Source organism: Myxocyprinus asiaticus, chromosome 36, assembly GCF_019703515.2.
Source record: "Myxocyprinus asiaticus isolate MX2 ecotype Aquarium Trade chromosome 36, UBuf_Myxa_2, whole genome shotgun sequence".
Taxonomy (NCBI): Eukaryota; Metazoa; Chordata; class Actinopteri; order Cypriniformes; family Catostomidae; genus Myxocyprinus; species Myxocyprinus asiaticus.
This window is the reverse complement of record NC_059379.1, coordinates 14,896,211-14,916,590: the sequence shown is the minus strand read 5'-3', so window position 1 is coordinate 14,916,590 and position 20,380 is coordinate 14,896,211. Positions and strand designations below refer to the sequence as shown.

Sequence of the window (20,380 nt, the reverse complement as noted above, 5' to 3'; positions counted from 1 at the left end):
TTACAATCAGTGTCTTCATTCAAGGAGTGGAAAAATACATCAACAATCTCTGCTTGGGTCTCTGAGGGTTAAAGGCAAAAAACTAAAAGTTTGTTCATGATTCTATATTAAATTGATATCCAGGGATGATTTATTTCTTTCATACATACATTCATTTCCTTCTGTTCTATTTGGGTTTGAAAAGGCAACTGTTGTACTGGTCTTTAGCAAACAGATGGCGCTCCAGCCCTCTATTTCTTCCATTCAATCACGTAAGAAATACAGATTAATAATCTTATCCAGTTATGTGATTGTAGGGGACGCTTATAGGCTACGGGAAGGGGGAACTGTAACAACCAGGTAAAGATGAATAGTAACAGTGCCATCCACTACTGCCGTTTACATAACGTCATAATTGCTCCCAGCATGTGACTACGCAAAGTTGAATCCGTATGGACTGAATGGGGTTAGAAAGAGCCTGTCTGAAAAAGAATGCTGCAGTGGTGTCAGGTACCCTGCATTGTCAAATTCATAGCCAAAGTGGATTCCATTCTGCTTGGACATTCTTTCTTATTAAGGGGGTGGAACTATTAAGTAAAGTGCTCAATGGTGCCTAATCAGCGAATATTCACTTTCCAACTGAGCCAAAGGGACCGACCTTCTCCAGAAATACGAGCACATGCGCAATATCTTTAACAGCGTCAACGCAGAGAGCAGTGCGCGTACGTCGGACTTCGGAGCGCACATTGTCGGCGAAACGAGCGCGCAACAGCAATCTGGCATCAAATGTGCAAAAACTGACGTGAACTTTTAATAGTTTCTGGAAATTATCACGTTATCTTAAGAAAACAAATAAGCGTTCTATTGAACCACTGCTGAAGACATGATAAAGGAGAAATTTAGAGGTTGAACTTTACGCACAGATTTGTTGTGATTTCATCCTATTTTTTTCTCTGTGTCAGTGGTGTTTTTATTCTCTTCTCGTGTTGTGTGTCCATCAGTGAAGCTGTGAGCGCTTGTTGGAGTGCCGAATCTGACCGGATGTGTACAGTATATGATGTCTGATCACTTGTTCCTCACTAGTGCGCAGCTGACGCGCAATGGATTTATCGGGAAAATTGTTATAGGCTATATCGCATTTAACCGATTTATCTGCTCTATGAATGGATCTGAATAAAGCGACGATGATATTCGTAACTTTTTGGATAATGCTGTCTGTCCTTGGTAAGTTGAGATGAATGTGTTCTCAGGTTTTTTTTTTTTTTGCGCCTTAGATCTGTAACAACTTCAGGAAAACTATATTAGAATTCCGATGCATATTTTTTATATGTTCTAATATATTTTAATTATTGTTTTTATTATTAGGCTATTATTTGACCTATAATGTTATATAGGTATATAATGTAAATAAGTGTATTTTTTTATTATTTTATTTTATTTTTTATTTTATTTTATTTATTTTTTTTGCTTGAATTGGGTCCACTTACGTCTTATTACCTTACGTAGCCTACAGTTAGAAAACCTTAATGTCAAAAGTTTTTCTTTTTTTTTTTTTTTTTTGTTAGCACTTTAATTGTGCCTTTTCCCCCTACACAGATTTAATGCACTTCTCGCAGGCATATGTGATCGCACAGTCTCGATCGGTTCGGCTGGACTGTGTCAGGGCTCATGAACAGTGTTTGGGGAAGTACGGCTGCAGCACCAAGTATCGAACCATGAGACAGTGTGTGGCCGGAAAAGCGAGTAACTTCACCATGCTGGCTGAACCCGAGGCGCAGGATGAGTGCCGAAACGCCATAGAGTCCATGAAACAAAGTCCTCTGTACGACTGCAAATGCAGGAGAGGAATGAAGAAAGAGAAGAATTGTCTGCGGATCTTCTGGAGTATATACCAGAGTTTACAGGGTGGGCTGATCCTTGAGTAAAACTTCTGTTGATTAGAATCCAGTCTGTGTAATGGTACTCATGCTCACTTAGATGGGCTACTTTATGCTTTGAAAATGCAAATATGCATAAAAACATTCAGAACAGTCAAAACCATGTCTGGATGAAGTAAAAAAATAAATGCTGGTTCAATACAATCCCATTTTTAATGGTTAACTATGTTATTTTATTGCTATTTATTTCTACGATAGTATACTATCTTACTGGTAGTTTGTTGGTGTTTATCTTCCAGCCAATGATTTGTTGGAGGACTCGCCATATGAGCCAGTAAACAGCCGTCTGTCTGATATTTTCCGTCTGGCTCCCATCATATCAGGTAAGTCAGAATGTCCATTCCCAACTTACAGTTAAAGGAATAGTTCACCTAAAAATGAAAAATCTGTCATCATTAACTCAACCTCATGTTGTTCCAAATCCCTGTGACTTTAATTCTGCACTGGAGCACAAAAGGAGATTTTAGGCAGAATGACAGCCTCGGTCACCATTCACTTTCATTGTATGGAAAAAAAGATTAAATGAAAGTGAAAGGTGACTAACCTTAGGTTAGCATACTGCCTAACAATTATTTTGTGTTTCACGAAAAAAAGAAAAGAAAGTCATACAGGTTTGGTGAGTTAATGATGACAGAAATTTCATTTTTGAGTGAACTATATCTTTAAAAGGACATATCTGTCAATTCATAATGAGTGCAAATAGTTTGTTTTGTCTGTTGATCCTAAATATATGCTAAATGTTCAAGACTATAAGTCCTGACCAAGCTCATGAGTTTACAGTATGTATGTACAGTATGTCAAATAGCATTGTTTTATCCTGCCTGGTTCTGTGTTGCCCAGACGGAGAGATATGCGCACTTGTAAGTCACTATAGGTAAAAGTGTCTGCCAAATGAATACATTTGAATGTAAATGCCAGGTGACTTTTAGAATGACCACCTTAGCCACCTAAATTAGTCATTCACTAAAATGGGCTTTGGAACTGTCATGGTGGTACAAGTTTCATTGTTTCCTAGACTTCTTTGCAATTAATGGAAAAATCAATCCCTTATGCATTCCTATAAAGGACTAGCAGAACATGTGCTGTTTGATGGAGATGGTATATTATGCTCTGTAGATGGCGCTGTTCCTCCCCCAATAAACAACTGTGAGGTTTGTTGGCGTGGAATGTATCATTGGCTACAATCTCTAAATCTGATCTGTGCCTGGTTGTAGAAATTCTGAGGTAAATCTACATGGTCATAGACAGTGTCTCAGTGTGGTTTTTGTTTGCTTCAGGTGCTCAATTTGTCTTGGAATAAATGTGAATATAGCCGACCCATAAGGAACATGAAAGTATGATGCATGAAAGTACAAGGGAGGTAGAGAGAGAGACCCCCCCCCCCCCCCATCAGTATCAGTAAAACTGTACAGCTTTTGGGAGTGCAGCCTTGTTCTTTCTTGAAGCATCAATATGGGTAAAGATGCAGACTGTACAAAAGGCTTAAATATTCCCTTTTACAGTCTGAATGTTTAGCTCCTTGTTAATTCTATAATCACCAGTGGATTTCTATTTGAGGATTATTAACAACTGAACATCATAGGCTTGCTTTTGTTCTTCAGTGCATCCTGACATGTGTGTGTCTATACCAGCAGACAAGTGTTTTAGAGAGCAAGTGAGAGACAGACAATTCTTAATTTATTTTCATATTTGGACGCTGAATTTAGAGGCATATTAATCTAGTGCAAACCCCTCATAATTAGCTCTTAAATGTTCTACTCAATATCTAGAGTAATTTCATGTTCAATACTGGAAAAAGGTGCAGCGGTTCTGGCATGTCCAAGCAACTGCTAGTAATAATTCACTGCTGGGCTATACAGCAGTGAGCAGGATGTTTATGGCTGCTGCCAGTGCAGCTTCAATAAAATCTGATCCAGTTGAGAGGTTCGGACCCACTTTGCCATATCTCTACATGGCCCAGATGGAGACACATTTCGATTTTGAAGATCACTAGAAGAGGTGGTCCAGTGTCAGAGTTTTACAGGCCTGATTAATTTATTGAAAGCCCTCTATATCAAAATAATAAACTACAACAAGAGTGCTATCACACTTATTGTTTAACAGAATAGTGTGGAGAGAGGGCCAGAAACAGTCCGTTTCCAGTGCAAAACATGCCAGGGAACCTTTGATTGGTGTTCCAGTGTTCAATGTGCACTGTATATGTCAACTCTGTGTAAAATGTATTTAAAATAATTTTTCATGCTGCCATTTTTCATGATTGTTTAGGCACTGTCTTTAGTTACTGGTTCAGAAACAGTTCTCAACTTATTTTGGATGTGTAGCCTACCATACATCCACCAAAAATAAGTATTTTAATGAAAATTGTATTAATCAAAATTAATCACAATTACAGTATAAAGGGAAGTAATCTGATTGTATTTAATATGATTAAATCAACCTGAATAAATTCGATTTTAACAAAAGTGTTTTTTAAGGGTCAGATCAGGTAGAAATTTGTACAGTATCTCCTTAGTGCTAAAGTGTGACTTTTTTAAAATACTTTTTTAATTGTTAAAATACTTTAGTATTAATAGAATATCCTTATGGGAAACATAAAGGATAGGAAAAGATAGAACATTAGTCAACAGAGTATCAGCTTTCTCAAAACTCTTTTTATAGTCCTGACTAACAGACATGCCTTCTCATCTACAGTAATTGCAGCTGTCTTAGGCTTTAATGCATAATTGCAGTGTTTCATAAATGTGTTCAGGTTACACTTTCTGTCAGGAACAGCTGAGATCAATGTGAATGGCTGCATTAAGACGAATAATTGCTGAGCAAGACAGTTAACTTACCAACTTGTTGTTTTAAACTTTAAACAAGCTTAATGTTCTCCATAAAGATGCAACATTGAGGAAATAAGAATAAAAACAGATCAAATCATAATGCATGTTTGTGTAATGTTGTTAAGAAGGAAGGGTTACAGACTTTTGATGCCTCTTAGATGGTTTGGTTAAATGGGTATTGTAGAGCTTAGAAAAACTGCAGTCTTTGCTATTTGCTGCACAGGCACTTTGTGTCCTCTTTATTTTATGTCACACCCACCTTATGTAGCTTTTGTCAGTATTGGGTTTTAGAAACAGATTCTTTTGAGTTGTGGGATCACAAGAAAATGAGGGAAAAAATAAATCATATTCAGGGGAAGAGGAAAAGGCATGCCCTGTTTGCTAAAAAAAAAAGAAAAAAAAAAAAAAGAGTCGAAATGGTAAGGCAGAATTGAATTGTATTAAATTGAATTGTACAGTGTTTGCCAGTAGGCAGGCAAATTAGAAATAATTATGAGGCTCATGAAGTTTTTCACAGTTAAAGCTGAAGTGTGTAATTTCTGCTCCACTAGCATCACCACATGAAATTGCAAATATAATAATTTATTTTTCTTTTCAAACAGGTTTCCATGAACAGACACAAAAAATAAATAAAAAAATCAGACAAAATGACAGGCCCGTCCCAAACTCGTGCCATTTTTCGAGCCAATGTTGCTCTGTCAGCCTGGTCGAGATGCTCAAATAAACAGAGCAATATTAAAATAAAGTGCCACAGAGTCAGTGTTAACACTTTTTGGGGGAATCAACCTACAGATGGCTTACATATATTTGTCAATTTATCATCCCATATTACAGTACATTTACATTAATGCATTTGTCAGGTGCTTTTAGCGAGTTACAGTGCATTCAAGGTATACATTTCATCAGATTGTGTGTTCCCTGGGAATCAAACCCCTGATCTTGGCATTGCTAGCACCGTGCTTTACCAGTTGAGCTAAAGAAACCCAATATAATAACATCCAGTTCATCGTCTTAACCACTCGGCCACGACTACATATTCAGCTGGGATAGGAGAAAGTAAATTGAAAAAATGACACACTTCAGCTTTAAGTACAGTAAAGTATTGTATGTCTACCTTCACTTGAAGTACAACATGCATGGTCATACAGTAGGTAAGGACAGAAAATTGAAGAATACATCTCCATGGGCTATAATGGACTTTTCATGGCCTTTATATACCCGATCATACGACTCTCTATTATTTCTCTCTTTGTCTTTCAATGCTGTGGCAATGCAGTGAGCCTTTCCAGAAACATTTTTATCATGCCATTAATCTAAACCAAGAACCATGAGACATTCAGACCAAATAACCACTGGAATAAATTTGCCAGGAAGTACTTGAATTAAAATGGGTTCTTTTCATAAATCAATAAAGAAGCGGCCATGAGAGAAGAAGAATGATCATACTGTCACTGTAAAGCGAGAGTTGTGCCACCTGATCTGACTGCAAGGATCTGGAGTAACGAAGACGAAGAGAAAGCCAGCGGTTTGGATAAGGAAAGAAAGAGAGGGGGAAAATAGGAGAACTGTAGGGAAAGATAAAAGTTAAGACCTGAACAGAGAATGACGTTTTACTCTCAACCACTCTACCCGTTCAGACTGTGATGAATCTTGTTTCATGCTTGTTAATTGATTACCTTGTGTCCTTGCTTTGGTCTGCAGGTTTGTCAATAATGGAGTAGTCACAAGTGGCCATTCTTTTACTCAGATTTGTGCTGTGATAAAGGGATAGTTTACTCAAAAATGTAAATTATCTCATCATTTAGTCACCCTCATGCCATCCCAGATGTGTATGACTTTCTTTCTTCAACACAAACAAAGATATTTTGAATATTATCTCTGCTCTATGGGTCCTTACAATGCAAGTGAATGGTGACCAGAACTCAGAAGGTCCAAAAAGGACATAAAGGCAGCATAAAAGTAATCCATATAATCCATAACTCCAGTGGTTAAATCCATGTCTTCAGAAACAATATGTTAGGTGTTGGTGAGAAACAGATAAATATTTAAGTACTTTTTTTTTTTTTTTACAATAAATATCCACCTTTGACCAGCCCCAACCAGTAGGTGGCTGAATGTGAAAATTACTTACACACTAGAATGTTGAAGTGAAAGTGAAAGTGTAGATTTATAGAAAAGAAAGGACTTTGATCTGTTTCTCACCCACACCTATCATATTGCTTTTGAAAATATGTATTTAACCACTGGAGTAGTGTGGGTTACCTTTATGCTGTCTTTATATGTTTTTTGGACCTTCAGAGTTCTGGCCACAATTCACTTTCATTGAATGGACCAGCAGAGCTGAGATTTGTGTTCTGCAGAAGAAAGAAAGTTATACACATCTGGGATGGCATGAGGGAGAGGAAATGATGAGAGAATTTCCATTTTGGTGTGAACTCTCTCTTTAAGAATTCAGAATTCATTTGGGGCCACTGTACATCTGTAATTGTGTCCTTAATTGTCTGATAAGTGCAAAATCACTTTAACATGATTTTGGTTTGTGTCACGTGTAGAAACTTTCACAAAGGCAAAGGAAGACAAGTAAACAGTTCTGTTTCTTGTACTCTTAACAAATGTAGTGCATTGGCTAGCAGGAAAGAGAGATGAAAGCATAAACAGTGGCATCCGTTTTCTCTCATGGGCAGGACATGCCCCGGTCATCTGAATTATTCACACCTTCTGGCTGGTCTACATTGTAGTAACAAGTCCCGAGTGGCCCTTTCTTCTTTGAGACCACATCCTCTTCTCATACAAGATGGCCCACATCCTTTCATGTGGTAGTTAAAGTAACAGTTTGCATGGATTCAGTCATGCCACTAATCCAGAAATAGTATAAGACTGAATATGAAACTGACAGTCTATATGAATATGAATATAGAATATGAAACTGAATCTATTGAAAGAGGAAGTGGGGTAATTATGAAGAAATGTGAAGATTTTTTTGCCTAAATTAAAATCCTTTTGACTATATATACTATATATATTTAAAAAGCCTTTATTGTCTGTCTAATTTAATTCCGGATTTGTTTTACTCAGTGTCAGTTTTGATCCATAATTCCATTCTCTAAGTAATGACAATAAATTCTTTCATTGTTTTAAACATTTCAGTAGGATGAAATTCATATGCATTTGAATTGGCATGGTTTGTTTTTAAGAAAATCAATTCAGACTTAACTGGTATTGGCATGAATCCCAAAAAGGCTATAAGAGAGGAAAAGGTTATTAAATATGAAAAAATGGTCCTGTCAGAAGTTATTGTTTGGAAGTGCAATTTGATTTCCAATCTCATTTCACATCATTGACGTGGATGCCAGGACTGTACGGTTCATGATTGCCAACCAGCTGCCAAACAGCCTGAGGCAGAACAAGACAGAGAGAGAGAGAGAGCATTTTAAATTTGTAAAGACACAGACTGTTTTCCACATTAGACATAGTACACCTAATAAAACTCTGCTATGAGATAAACATGCAAACACTGCGAAACACACAAAGCAAATGCCCATCATCTCACACTGTCTGTCTCTTCAGAAAACATGTAAACAGCTTGAAGATTGCTGGAGGCAAAAATGACATTTAAAGCTTGCGCATGCTGCGTTGTGTATAGCTCATAAGCGGTAGGTAATTACAAATGGCTGGTTGGTTGATTACAAATCATTTAGCATCAATAATTCTGACAAGTGTGACAAAAAGGGGGGTGGGGGGGGGGGGGGATCATGGAAAAAGTTTAAAATTCAAAACACATGACAGCAGCATAACAGAATGCTAACTATCATTTGCTTGCCCTCATGTTGTTCCAAACATGTCTGACTATCTTTCTTCTGTGGAACACAAAATGTTTAGCAGTAGTGTTGGGTTCGAGTCCACCTTAGTCGAGTCTGAGTCAACTCTGAGTCTTTAAACAATCGAGTCCAAGTTGAGTCCGAGTCCAAAAGGGGCCGAGTTGGACTCAAGACTGAGTCCATAACAGGCTGAGTGCAAATCGAGTCAGAGTACGAATGAATCTGTTCAATAATCTGAATTATAAGTGTAACTGTAAACTCAACATCAGTATTTTAATCTTATTTAAACCTTCACAACTAAGAAAAACAATTTGTCAATAAAAATGCAAAAAACAAATGATTAATATCCTGCTGAACATATTTCAAAGTGGTTTCAGAATGAAAGCATATGCTTAAGGTGTATGAAGACAAAAGTGTCCTTCAGCACAGTTCTTATTGTGTTCTGTTGACATTTCAGTTATTTGATGTTTTTCCCCTCCACTCAAACATAAACTAAAGAAAGTGAAAACTGCGTTAGTCATTACAACCAGAGTTATTATTATTTCGAATTTTAATTTAGTTTTTATTTCTACTACATTTTCAATTTATTCATTCATTTTAGTTTACTTTTATCTAAAATTATGGGTGAAATACATATAATGTAATTAATTAAATACATTTAATGTGTTTAATACATTTTAATAAATGGTAATATTAAAACATTTAATAATGCACATAAAATTAAATACAACATAAAATAAAAACAGAAAAGATCAGATACCATTTAAAAAGATATTTATATACTACAGTACCACACTTCACACTTTTCAGTCCTCCTGCTGTGTCCAGGTGTAGCCTGCTTCTCAAGATCAAACTCACCTTGGGCTGACGTTTCGTTCTTTTCACATTATATTTAGTATGGATAATAGATGAATAGAGACTTCTCCCCTCACTTGTGTTCTTCATGGTATTTTCTGACTTTTTTGAAATGCAGAGATTGAGCTACATATATGTGATGGACTGAGTTGTACAATTTCCATCATGGTCTATTTCATCCGTCATATTAGTTTAAATGTCCCTGATACGTAGTAAATATTATTTTGTCTCGATATAGTCAACATTTTCAGTGAGAAATGACTTTGCGTAGTAAGCATGAGTCTGATAAAACATGTGTTCTATTTAATAATTTGCAGAGTTGGGGAACATACATTTTTAAAGTGTACTTACGTTATTGATATTTCTGGATGAGAGCGGCAGAGCACGTCTGGCGAATGGCGATCTCTTTCCCGCTCACACATACAGCACGGGCACGCGGGCGAGAGAGTTAAAAAAGTACTTTGAAAGAGTGCGCGCTGCTGCTCTCAGCCAGAATAATCGCACATAAGGACATTTATGTGTGAAAACTGATGCGCAGTATATCAAATACACAATGTATGATAGTACTAACTGTAGAGAGCACATCAATATGAACACAAAGCTAAATCCCGGACATTTAGAGGCAATTTTGAAATCCCGGCCGGATGCTTTTTTCAGGTCTGAAAAAGAGGACATGTCTGGGGAAAAGAGGACGTATGGTCATCCTTTATTATGTTATTTGTTTGTTTGTTTGTTTGTTTGTTTTTCATTGCATCACAAATGCCATGGAATCGGCCGGACTCAGAAAAAGATCCCAAGTCCGAAAGGCTCAAATCCAAGTCAAGTCAGAGTAAAAATGCATCCGAGTCTGTGACAAGTCCAAGTCCATTAAAATTGGAGTCCGAGTCACGAGTCCAAACTTGAGTACCCCAACTCTATTTAGCAGAATGTCCAAACTGCTCTCTTCCATACAGTAAAAGTAGATAGGGATCAGGGGCTGTCAAGCTCCAAAAATGACAAAAAACACCATAGAAATATCATTAAATGATCATATAAATACTCTGTATGACTTACTTTATGCTGTGGTACACAAAAGGAGATGTAAGGCAAAATATAAAAACCATTCACTTGCATTAGATCTTTTATCCATACAATCAAAGTGAATAGTGACATTGCATAAAATTCAGCAAATATTCTGCATAACAACTCCTTTTGTATTCCACGTAAGAATGAAAGCCGTGTGTTTGGAACCAACTGAGGTTGAGTAAATTAGTAAAAATGAGTAGATTCAATTTTGGGTGAACTATCCCTTTGTTTTATTTCATGTTTTATTGAGTAAAAGGAGTTGAAAGTGTACCTCACTTCCTGCTCTTTTCATGTATAAAATAGGCATGCTGTTAATGCTTTAAACATGAAAGACTGAGAAGGTCATAATCAGGGGTGTAAAGTACTATAGTAATTATACTTCATTACTATACTTAAGTATTATTTGTACTTTACTCAAGTGCAATTTAAACTGAATACTTGTACTTTTACTTAATGACATTTTCAAAGCAAAAATCTATTTTTTACTCTTTACAATTTTATTGAAAATTACTCGTTACATTTCTGCAGACCATTTTTTTCCATCTTACCTTAATACTAACAAACCAATCGAATTGCACTGATGCCCAGTTTAAGTTAAATGTTATTTAATCTGCCAATTAGGTCAGTTTTAACATAAAATTTAATTGGCCACAACATGGTCATTGGTCATTGAGAAACGACATCATGTCTCATCAGTTACCACAACGCACAGCACCTCGACCTGTGCCTGAGACAAATTATAACAATCACTGGCAGAAGAAGATGGATGAACATGACTCAGCTGCGAGCACGGTCCAAGCTCAGTCACCAGAGCAAGAGCACCCATGGCCCTACTACTATTTTTTTATTTTTTTTATTTTGTCAATTCGATATCAATTCTCAAAAGCCATGGATCAATCTTTTACTCTGTGTGCAACCCTCCACTACAATGATAGATACTTGGACTTTTAACTGAGTAAAATTTTCACTCAGTATCCATACTTTCACTTAAATATAATTTTCGAGTACTTTTTACACCCCTGGCAGTGGCGGACTGGCCCTTGTGAGAACCGGGACTTTTCCCTGTGGGCCGGCCGCGATGTAAAATCCCGGGCTGAATTTTCTTCCCAGTCCACCCCTGACCCCTGGTCATAATTCATAAAGCTTTAGTAACTGACCCTGCCATAACAAAAGATTAGCATTATTAACTACAAGTAATTAAACATGTCAAATAAAGCTGTGAATAATACAGCATAACTGCTCCCATTTTCACATCTATTGTTTTAACAGTTGACCGTTGATATCTGATATGGCATAATGATGTGTCACTGCTGGCTGTGTTTTTTTTTTTTATTTATTTTTTTTTACTTATCTTTAAGTACTTGCACTGCAGTAGCCTACTGCATGAGCTTACGTGATCATACCATTTCAGGTCATCCGAAAGTCACAGCATCTCTCAGTGCAGATAAAATGAGAAAGGGAAATTCTGTCATCATTTACTCACCCTCATGTTTTTCCAAACCTGTATGACTTTCTTCCATGGAAGACAAAAAAGAAATGTGAAGTTGAATGTTAGCTTCCATTTACTTTCATTGTACCTTTTTCCCATACAATGAGCTAATTTACAAGGACACCAGAAATCTGTCTATTGCAAGAAAGCTGCTTAAGGCTGGAAAGCAGCGTTCCCATTTATATGCATTGTGTTCGCGGCTTTCTCTTTACTCTTGTTTACATGCAGCTCGGTCAGTAAGCCGCTTTCTCCACAGCAACATAATTTCCCCCGACGCTTGTGTAACAAATATGGGATCCGTGGAAGACTTTGCTATTTTGTTCTCTGTTGCTTTGCTCGATTTTCAGTTGTTGTTCTGTTTGTTTCCTTAACTTTCCATCGCTACCTGCAGTGGAATTGCACTGCAATAATGGGGTTTCCCTCTTATGTCATACTCTGGGATTCCCCCAATGTACTTGAGCGCATGTACATGGACACATGAGGGACAGTAGTCGATATTTTCAATTGGTGCATATAAATACTGTAGGACTATTCTATAGTGTATGTGATTTTTTTCACTGTACTCCCAGAATTCTTATATTGAATTCTTTCCTCTGTTTTTACTTGTTGCTATGATGTATGGCTTCATCCTATGATGTTATTTATCCAGCCTGTTCCACGCACATGCGCACTCTTCAAAAACCTGTAAGATGCCGCTAATGTGCTTACATGACTACATAAGCCACATTCTTCAGGAGAAACCTGGGCATAAGGAAACGGATTTCTTGTTTACACAATGTATTAGAGCACCACTTTCTGGAAAAACCCTGTATGATGACGTGGGCATGGCCAAGCGACGACTGTGGAGAGCGAGGCCGGAAGAGGAAGAATGGTAAGGATTGACACCTGGGGGAAATCACCTCTAACAGCTGTTTTGTGTTGCAGTGAGAGCTGGATAGGGATAAAAGGGTACTCCAAACCGCCGGAGGGGAGAGAGAGATGCACAAAGCTGTGTGTGTGACTGAGTGCATTTGTCGCTGAAAAGCAAAACCATTTGTGTTAAATTAAAAAGTGTGTCAAATAAAAGACTTACGTTGGACATTTACCCGGCCCTCGCTTCCTCCTTGAGAAGAGAACTAATGATCTTTCAGACCTTGAAAAAACAGTTTTCTTCAGTGCACGTATAGACGTGGTCTATGAAAGTGAATGGTAACTGAGGCTGACTTGCTGCCCAACATCCCCTTTTGTCTTCAGGTGAACTATCCCGTTAAGGACACATAAAATGGCCCACACACAAATACACATATTTAGAAACACTCAAACACCCCCACACACTCACAGTCAGTATAGAGCAGAAAGTGAATAGACTGTGGTACTGTATTGGCTGTCCAACATATATAATACAAATCCCTTTGAGTAGATTTTGGAAAGAAGCCTAGGGAGAGAAAGAGGAAATCCTTTATTCTAATGGGCCAGCTTGACAGCTTTATGCTGACAGTCCCTGAGGACTGATACCCCGCTGTGTATGTGTGCTTGTGTTTGTGATGTATAAAGCCTATACTTATCATTTCCTGAGTCCAATATTGTGTGAATGTGGATGGGAATTGAACGCCACCCTCATGCTTTTTGTAAGTGTGTGCCGGCATTCGTAAGTAGATTTATCTGGTATTGTATCTCTTAAGCTCACCTTATCTCACTTCTTTTCCTTACCCATTGAAGCTTTTTAAGTAAAAACACATGGATGCCCAAATAAGCAACAAACAATGATATTGTGCTGCTTCAACTACTAAAATGTTAAAATCAGTGGACAAAGTGAGTTACAGCCTGATCTCATGAAAATTTTTGCAAAATGAAATTGTGTGGTTCATTACACGTATTGCCGCAGTTTTGATGTGAAATGTCCACTAAGGAGCACTAAAAGCAAGTTAAAAGTCCTCCCAAAAGGATGAGGTTTTCATGGTTAATGCTCTATGGAATTTCAAATGAACAAAACCTACCTTTACAAACTAAACCTAACCAATAGTGCCATAAGACCAAATGTGAGATTATAGAGCATCTGTTTTTTTTGTTTTAAATAAAACCAATTTCCCTACTCTAAACTTGAAACCCTACATCGAAACCTAAACAGTAGTGTAATAAAAGCAAATGTAAAATAAAAAATGCAATAACTGAATCAACCATATAATTTCATAACGCTTCTATGACACTTTCTGCTCACATTCGACTCGCATGCTTTGCTGGACTTGTACCAAGCAAACTTCCACATTCAAAGTCAGTTGAGCTAGTGTGCTAAGTCATAATGGAATAAGCTTGTAAATGTAGCATCTTTCAAATCATGTGTTATAGCAAAAGTGTTTCGATGACATAAGATAGCATTGCATGGGTAACAGAGTGATAAATGTTTATGAACTGTTAATCTGCTGTTTTACTTGTGATTTGTGTGAAAGTGGATAAAACTTGTTGCTGTGGTAGCGCCTCTCGTGTTAATTTCACCAGAACCTGCAGCAATATGTAGAATGAGGCACGTAAAACTAAAAAATTTAGTTATAGTAACATGATTCTATGAGACTAGGTTGGGGAATTAGGAAGGGGGTGTGGCGCATTCTCAATTTATTAAAGGCTCCATCTTGGTTCCATTTCTCACAGATTAATAAACAGAGGCTTGTTTTACTGCTAATGTATGGAAATTGACAGCAGTGCTTTTTAAAGAAATTACTTTGCTGTTGTTGATGGTTAAACATCTAATACCAGTTTTATATCTTATTAGACATTGATTTTTCTTCTGGATTGAGAGCCATCAACACTGTACTCTTTATTAATTACACTCTTGAGATTTTTTGCAGTTTGTGTCACAGCCTGACACACACATAGCTATATAGCTATCTTTTACTCTCTTTAGCACATACAGTCTAAAGCTACTAGAAGCCTTCCTTTTATGCTGTGTTACTTTCTGTCTCTCACTCCCAAAACACACAAACATTCAGCAGTCATGTGACTACCTCCATTGTGACACTGTTACAATAGCAACTCCCCTGTAGGGTACATCGCCAAGCCTTCGCAAGAATTTCACTGCACCACTGCAGTATCAATAGCCCCAAATCCCTCTGGCTCTGGCAATTATTTGAGATCAGACTAATCCAACAGCATGCTTAGGATCTGGCAGTGCCCTTAAAGTGTCCATTACCTCAGTTTATTAGGGGTCAGGGGTTCACATTTATATTGGGTATTCGTTCAATTGCCATGGTGGTATATTGGTAGTTGACCTGAAATACTTTTGGAAAGTTGACGTTTACTTGTGTGACATGCTGTACTACGTCTGAAACTATTTTGAGCAGCATATTTCTGTCTTTTATAATTTATGCAATTAGTTCTGGGTCTTCTAATCTGGTTGGACAAGCAGCATTTCAATAGTGCTGAGATTTACTCTAGCATATTCAGCACTTGGACACTTCACTGTTTGTATCACTCCACTTGTTTGTGTTTTCCGTGTAACAAACAGGCTGTCAGTCTGTGCATTGCTCAGTGACACACAACGGTTGATCCTACTGTGGTTTTGATTGGAACTATTTTCATAACCAGGGCAAAACTAGACAAAATAGCTGGCTATATTGTGTCTAAAATTTAAGTTACTTGACATTAACTTGTTTGTGTTCTTGCTTAATTTTAAAAGCAATTCTTTTATAATTATTATGCTTGCAGCTTTTATGACCTCATATTAATTGAGAAATTACATGGAATATTTGTACCTTTAAAGTACAAATATTCCAAAAAAAAATAAAATATATAAAAAAAATAATATATATATATATATATATATATAACTATATAACTATATATAACTATATAACTATATATATATAAAACTATATATATATAAAACTATATATATATAACTATATATATATATATATATATATATATATAACTATATATATATATATATATATATATATATATATATATAACTATATATATATATATATATATATATATAACTATATATATATATAAAACTATATATATATATATATATATATATATATATATATATATATATATATATATATATATATATATATATATATATATATATATATATATATATATATATATATATATATATATATATATATATATATATATATATATATATATATATATATATATATATATATATATATATATAAAACTATATATATATATATATATATATATACACACACACACTATCTATACACTTTCCCTTAATCATTCATATTAACCCTTATCTTGATATTGATTAAAAAAAAAGTCCATTGACACATTACATATCAACTACCCATGTGGTCCCATTTGCCAAAATCTTTGATGAAGTAACATACCGTACTTGTTTGGTAGAGGACACTCCGTATTACTTGAAAGTGTGTTGGAGCAAATTGCTGCCATTTCAACCTTAACGGAAAGACATTTCAAGTTATGATTTATGGAATGTAGTCGGCTAATGTAAAAAGTTTTCTAAAATTGTCCCGTATTCCCCGTTCACCTCATCAGTCATTTGATCATCGCTGCTCAAACTGCTGGTCTTTTCAAGCAAAGCTACACAAGCTCCAGATTGATCAGCTCTGTAAACATATACGGATCAGTGCGTTCATTAATTCCTCTAGGGTAAAAGACACTCATCAATAAATCAATAGACTCCACATCCACTGGATATTTTCAAATATCAACTGGACTGGTTAATTCCCTTAAAGCATGTTCCAAAGTTCAGCCATTGGCAGGCATTACTTCTGAGCTCCATTGTATGTCCCTGGACAGCAGTTTAAGCGAACGATCTTTTACGCAGAGCTCACGGTGTTGTTTAACTAGCAGTTCTCTCTTTATTAAAGAGCACAGAAATGGTCAGGGAGGGTTCATGTTGTAACAAACCCTTATTGTGCTGAAGCGGCACATTCGTTAATTGATAGAAGGTTCCAGTCATATCGACTCATTTGCTGTAATTCTTTTCTCAGAAGAATCCAAGTGTACTTTGAACTACCCACAGGGAAATGTTACAGCTCTTTCAAAGCTCAGGAGATTTAATGAAGTTCTCACTTTTCATGCCTCATACATGTATCAACTTTGTCTCAGCTATAAAATGTGTGTGGATAGAAAGAAAGAAAGAAAGAAAGAAAGAAATATTTGGGGAAGAAGAAAGACACATCAAAAAGGCAAGATGAAATAGAGAGCAAGAAGATAGACAGAAATGGACAGAAGGACACAGAAGCAGGCACAGAGGAAAAGAGAGTGGGAGATCAATTATGAAGGTATGATTTGATTTGCTGCAGTGGCATGTGTTTTTATTGGATTATAACAGTTGGGGGAAAACTGTGAGATTATTAAGCATCCGCCAGAAGAGCTCCATGTCTCCACCATCAGCACTTTCTGTCTCTGCAGCACTCCCAATCCCTGAGGCCACTTAAGGAAGCGACTGAAGAGCACACTTATTATTCTTTGCCCATAGAGCAATAAACAACAGAGCTTTCTGCAGCCTGAGCACAGACACACACAGTTTTACTCGTTATTGCATGTCACACATGAGTTCTCTGAAGTGTACACATCCGGGCTCTGAGCATAGCTCAGAGTATAGCTTTGGTACACAAAAAACATTCTGACGCTATTCACGCATAGTCACAGCACTAACAAAAAAAGTACCAAAAGGTGCCATGGTATTTTGGACATACAGTGGGGTTAGAAAATCTGTGACCACATTGAAAATCTGCGATTGAAAATCTAATTTAAATCTGAAAACAAACAGAGAATTGTAGGATTTTGAAAACTCTAAACAAATAAACGTTATGACTTAAAATGTTTCTGCAATATTTCTGGGATACTAATAAAATTTAAAGATATATTCCGGGTTCAATAAAAGTTAAGCTCAATCTACAGTATTTGTAGCATAATGTTGATTACCACAAAAATTCATTTAGACTTGTCTGTCTTTAAAAAAAAAAATTAAAAAAAAAGGAAGGGAAAGGAATTTTAGTGTGATAAAATCGCTCACTATACTTTTCTGTGTTGCCATGACGATATAATGCCATAAACCCTAAAACTACAATAAAAAGACGATTTAAACAACTTTACAGCTCAAATAATACACAAGCTTTAACAGAAAATGTAATGTACAGTAAGTGCTTTTAATAATAAATAATAGGTAACACTTTACAATAAGGTTCTATTAGTTGACATTAGTTAATTACATTAGTTAACATGAAACAACATTGAACAATACTTTTACATCATTTATTAATCTTGGTTAATGTTAATTTCAACATAATATATTTTTCAAATCCAATGTTTTATTTGTTAACATTAATTAATGCACTATGAACTAACATCTATTGACAATGAACAATTGGAATTTTATTAACAAACATTTACAAAGATTTATAAATGCTGTAAAAAAATATATTGTTCATTGTTAGTTCATGGTGGCTAATGCATTAACTGTTAATGAATGGAACCTTATTGTAAAGTGTTGCCAAATAATGAAATTATAAACATCACATTTCTGCCTTGAAACCCTAAAAGAATGGCCCCATTCACTTCCATTGTAAATGCCTCACTGGAGTCTAGATTTTTATTATTTTTTTAAATAAAAGGAGGGACGAGTCAAAATGATTTTTTTGGTAATAAACATTATGCCACAAATGCTGTCGATTGATCAAATTTTGCTGTCGATTGATCAAATTTTGGATGACATAGATCATCAGGTTTTGCACAAATTTATGGAGTCCATGCCAGCTTGAGTGCATGCTGTTATTTAAGTAAAATATGATCAAAATGAATACTAAGAAATTCTGAAATTCATGTACATTCCTCAATTCAGCTTCTCACTCAAAATGTTATGCCGATAATATAATTTGTAATGAACAGTTTTTTTTAGAAAAATGCAAACTAGAAGCATTTTACTAGTTGCCTCAGACTTTTGAATCACTCATGGTGGTGGCATCAAGTCCAATGCTGTAAAGTACAAGGATGTACAATAATAAATTAATAATCCATTATGTTTCTAAATGAAGCCAAGATCAGTATATGACATGAGGATAAAGGTTGCATTTAAAAACTGACATGCTGCACTACCTGTCCACATCACTGCAACTTCTAATGAACAATTAAAAAAGCCTCCAGTAACTCTGTGCCTCATTTCAACGTGCTTGTCAGACGTAAGTAATGGTTTTTATAATAGCCGATTAACCTCCAGGATCTAGGCTGCATTCAAATTTAATCACATATAATCATCTCACAAAAGCCCACAATAAGCACAAATTCCTCATCAAAAAGCATAATTGCAAAATGCAGCATTCCATGCGCATGCAAGAGCTGCAGCGCATCTAAAAAATGGCGAGTTGCTGAAGCAGGAAGCATTCTTTCTGAAAAGAGCCACTGAGAGGAGAACGCAGAAGCATCATTGTGTAAAGGAGAATATCCTTACAGGCATCAACACTAGACTGTCAGGGATGGAAAGCTGTCTTTAATACTGCCTAACCAGTGTTGGGAAAACTACTTTAAAATTGTTACTTTAAAAAGCTCCTCATAACTTAAGGTACCTAAACTACAGTCAAGCTAATGCTTTAAAAAAAAGTTGCTGGCTACACTTCAAGCTTCTAACAAAAAATAGCTAACTACATTGACGCTATTTAAGGAAGAAAACAGTTTTAATAATACAAATACAAACATTGAAACTAAATTTAAATTTTAAATACAACTAGTAAAACAGGAAAACATTATTTTCTATAAATAACTCCAAAACCACACAAAATACACAATATTCAGTACATAATTATGCTTATTTATTTTGTGTGGCTGAAGAGTCTGACAGTAGTTGTGTTCTTGTAAGAAGATACATTATATGGCCAAAAGTATGTGGTGTTTTGCTGCTGTAATAGCTTCCACTCTTCTGGGAAGACCTTCCACTAGATGTTGGAACATGGATGTGGGAATTTGCTCCCATTCAGGCACAGAAGCGTCATGTACATTCCAAGATTTTTGATCCTAGAGGATTATTAGAATTTCCAAAAACTTATTTGTACCTTCGATAATTACATTAAATGACTTAATTGAGTCACATATATTCCGCTATACGTGGCTTCCCATGGCTGCTTCGGAGATCGCGCTCAAGGGGAAGGTCGAGCAATAAGGGAAAGAGCAGTGTTATAATAATAAAAACTAACTGCATCAGCTTCAGTGCAGTTAATGTTTGCCAGCTATGTCTGATCTCTGTGGAACAGACAATGAGTGGTCTTATATAGTCTATTATAGATTATATTTACTGTATGTTTTTATTTGATCAGTCGCTGTTCTGTTTGGTGCTGAAATGCATTTGACAGGTTTTGCTGGTCTTTACACTCTTTTTTCTTGAAGAAATCAGTAGCTTATCATCTTATTTCAGAGTGAGTCCTCTCCTTTCCTGTCCTT

The 20,380-nt window shown here is 36.0% G+C and overlaps 1 protein-coding gene across 1 annotated transcript in view; it reads left to right on the top strand.

Annotated features, from left to right (window-relative positions):
- Positions 1 to 499: 499 nt before the first annotated feature.
- The window catches only part of gfra1b (gdnf family receptor alpha 1b), a 40,335-nt gene continuing 20,454 nt past the window's right edge, over positions 500 to 20,380 (top strand). The window contains exons 1-3 of the mRNA XM_051675114.1: positions 500 to 1,203; positions 1,576 to 1,884; positions 2,156 to 2,239. Coding sequence (XP_051531074.1) covers positions 1,143 to 1,203; positions 1,576 to 1,884; positions 2,156 to 2,239 — 454 coding nt within the window. The 5' untranslated portion in view covers positions 500 to 1,142. The remainder of the gene's footprint in view (positions 1,204 to 1,575; positions 1,885 to 2,155; positions 2,240 to 20,380) is intronic.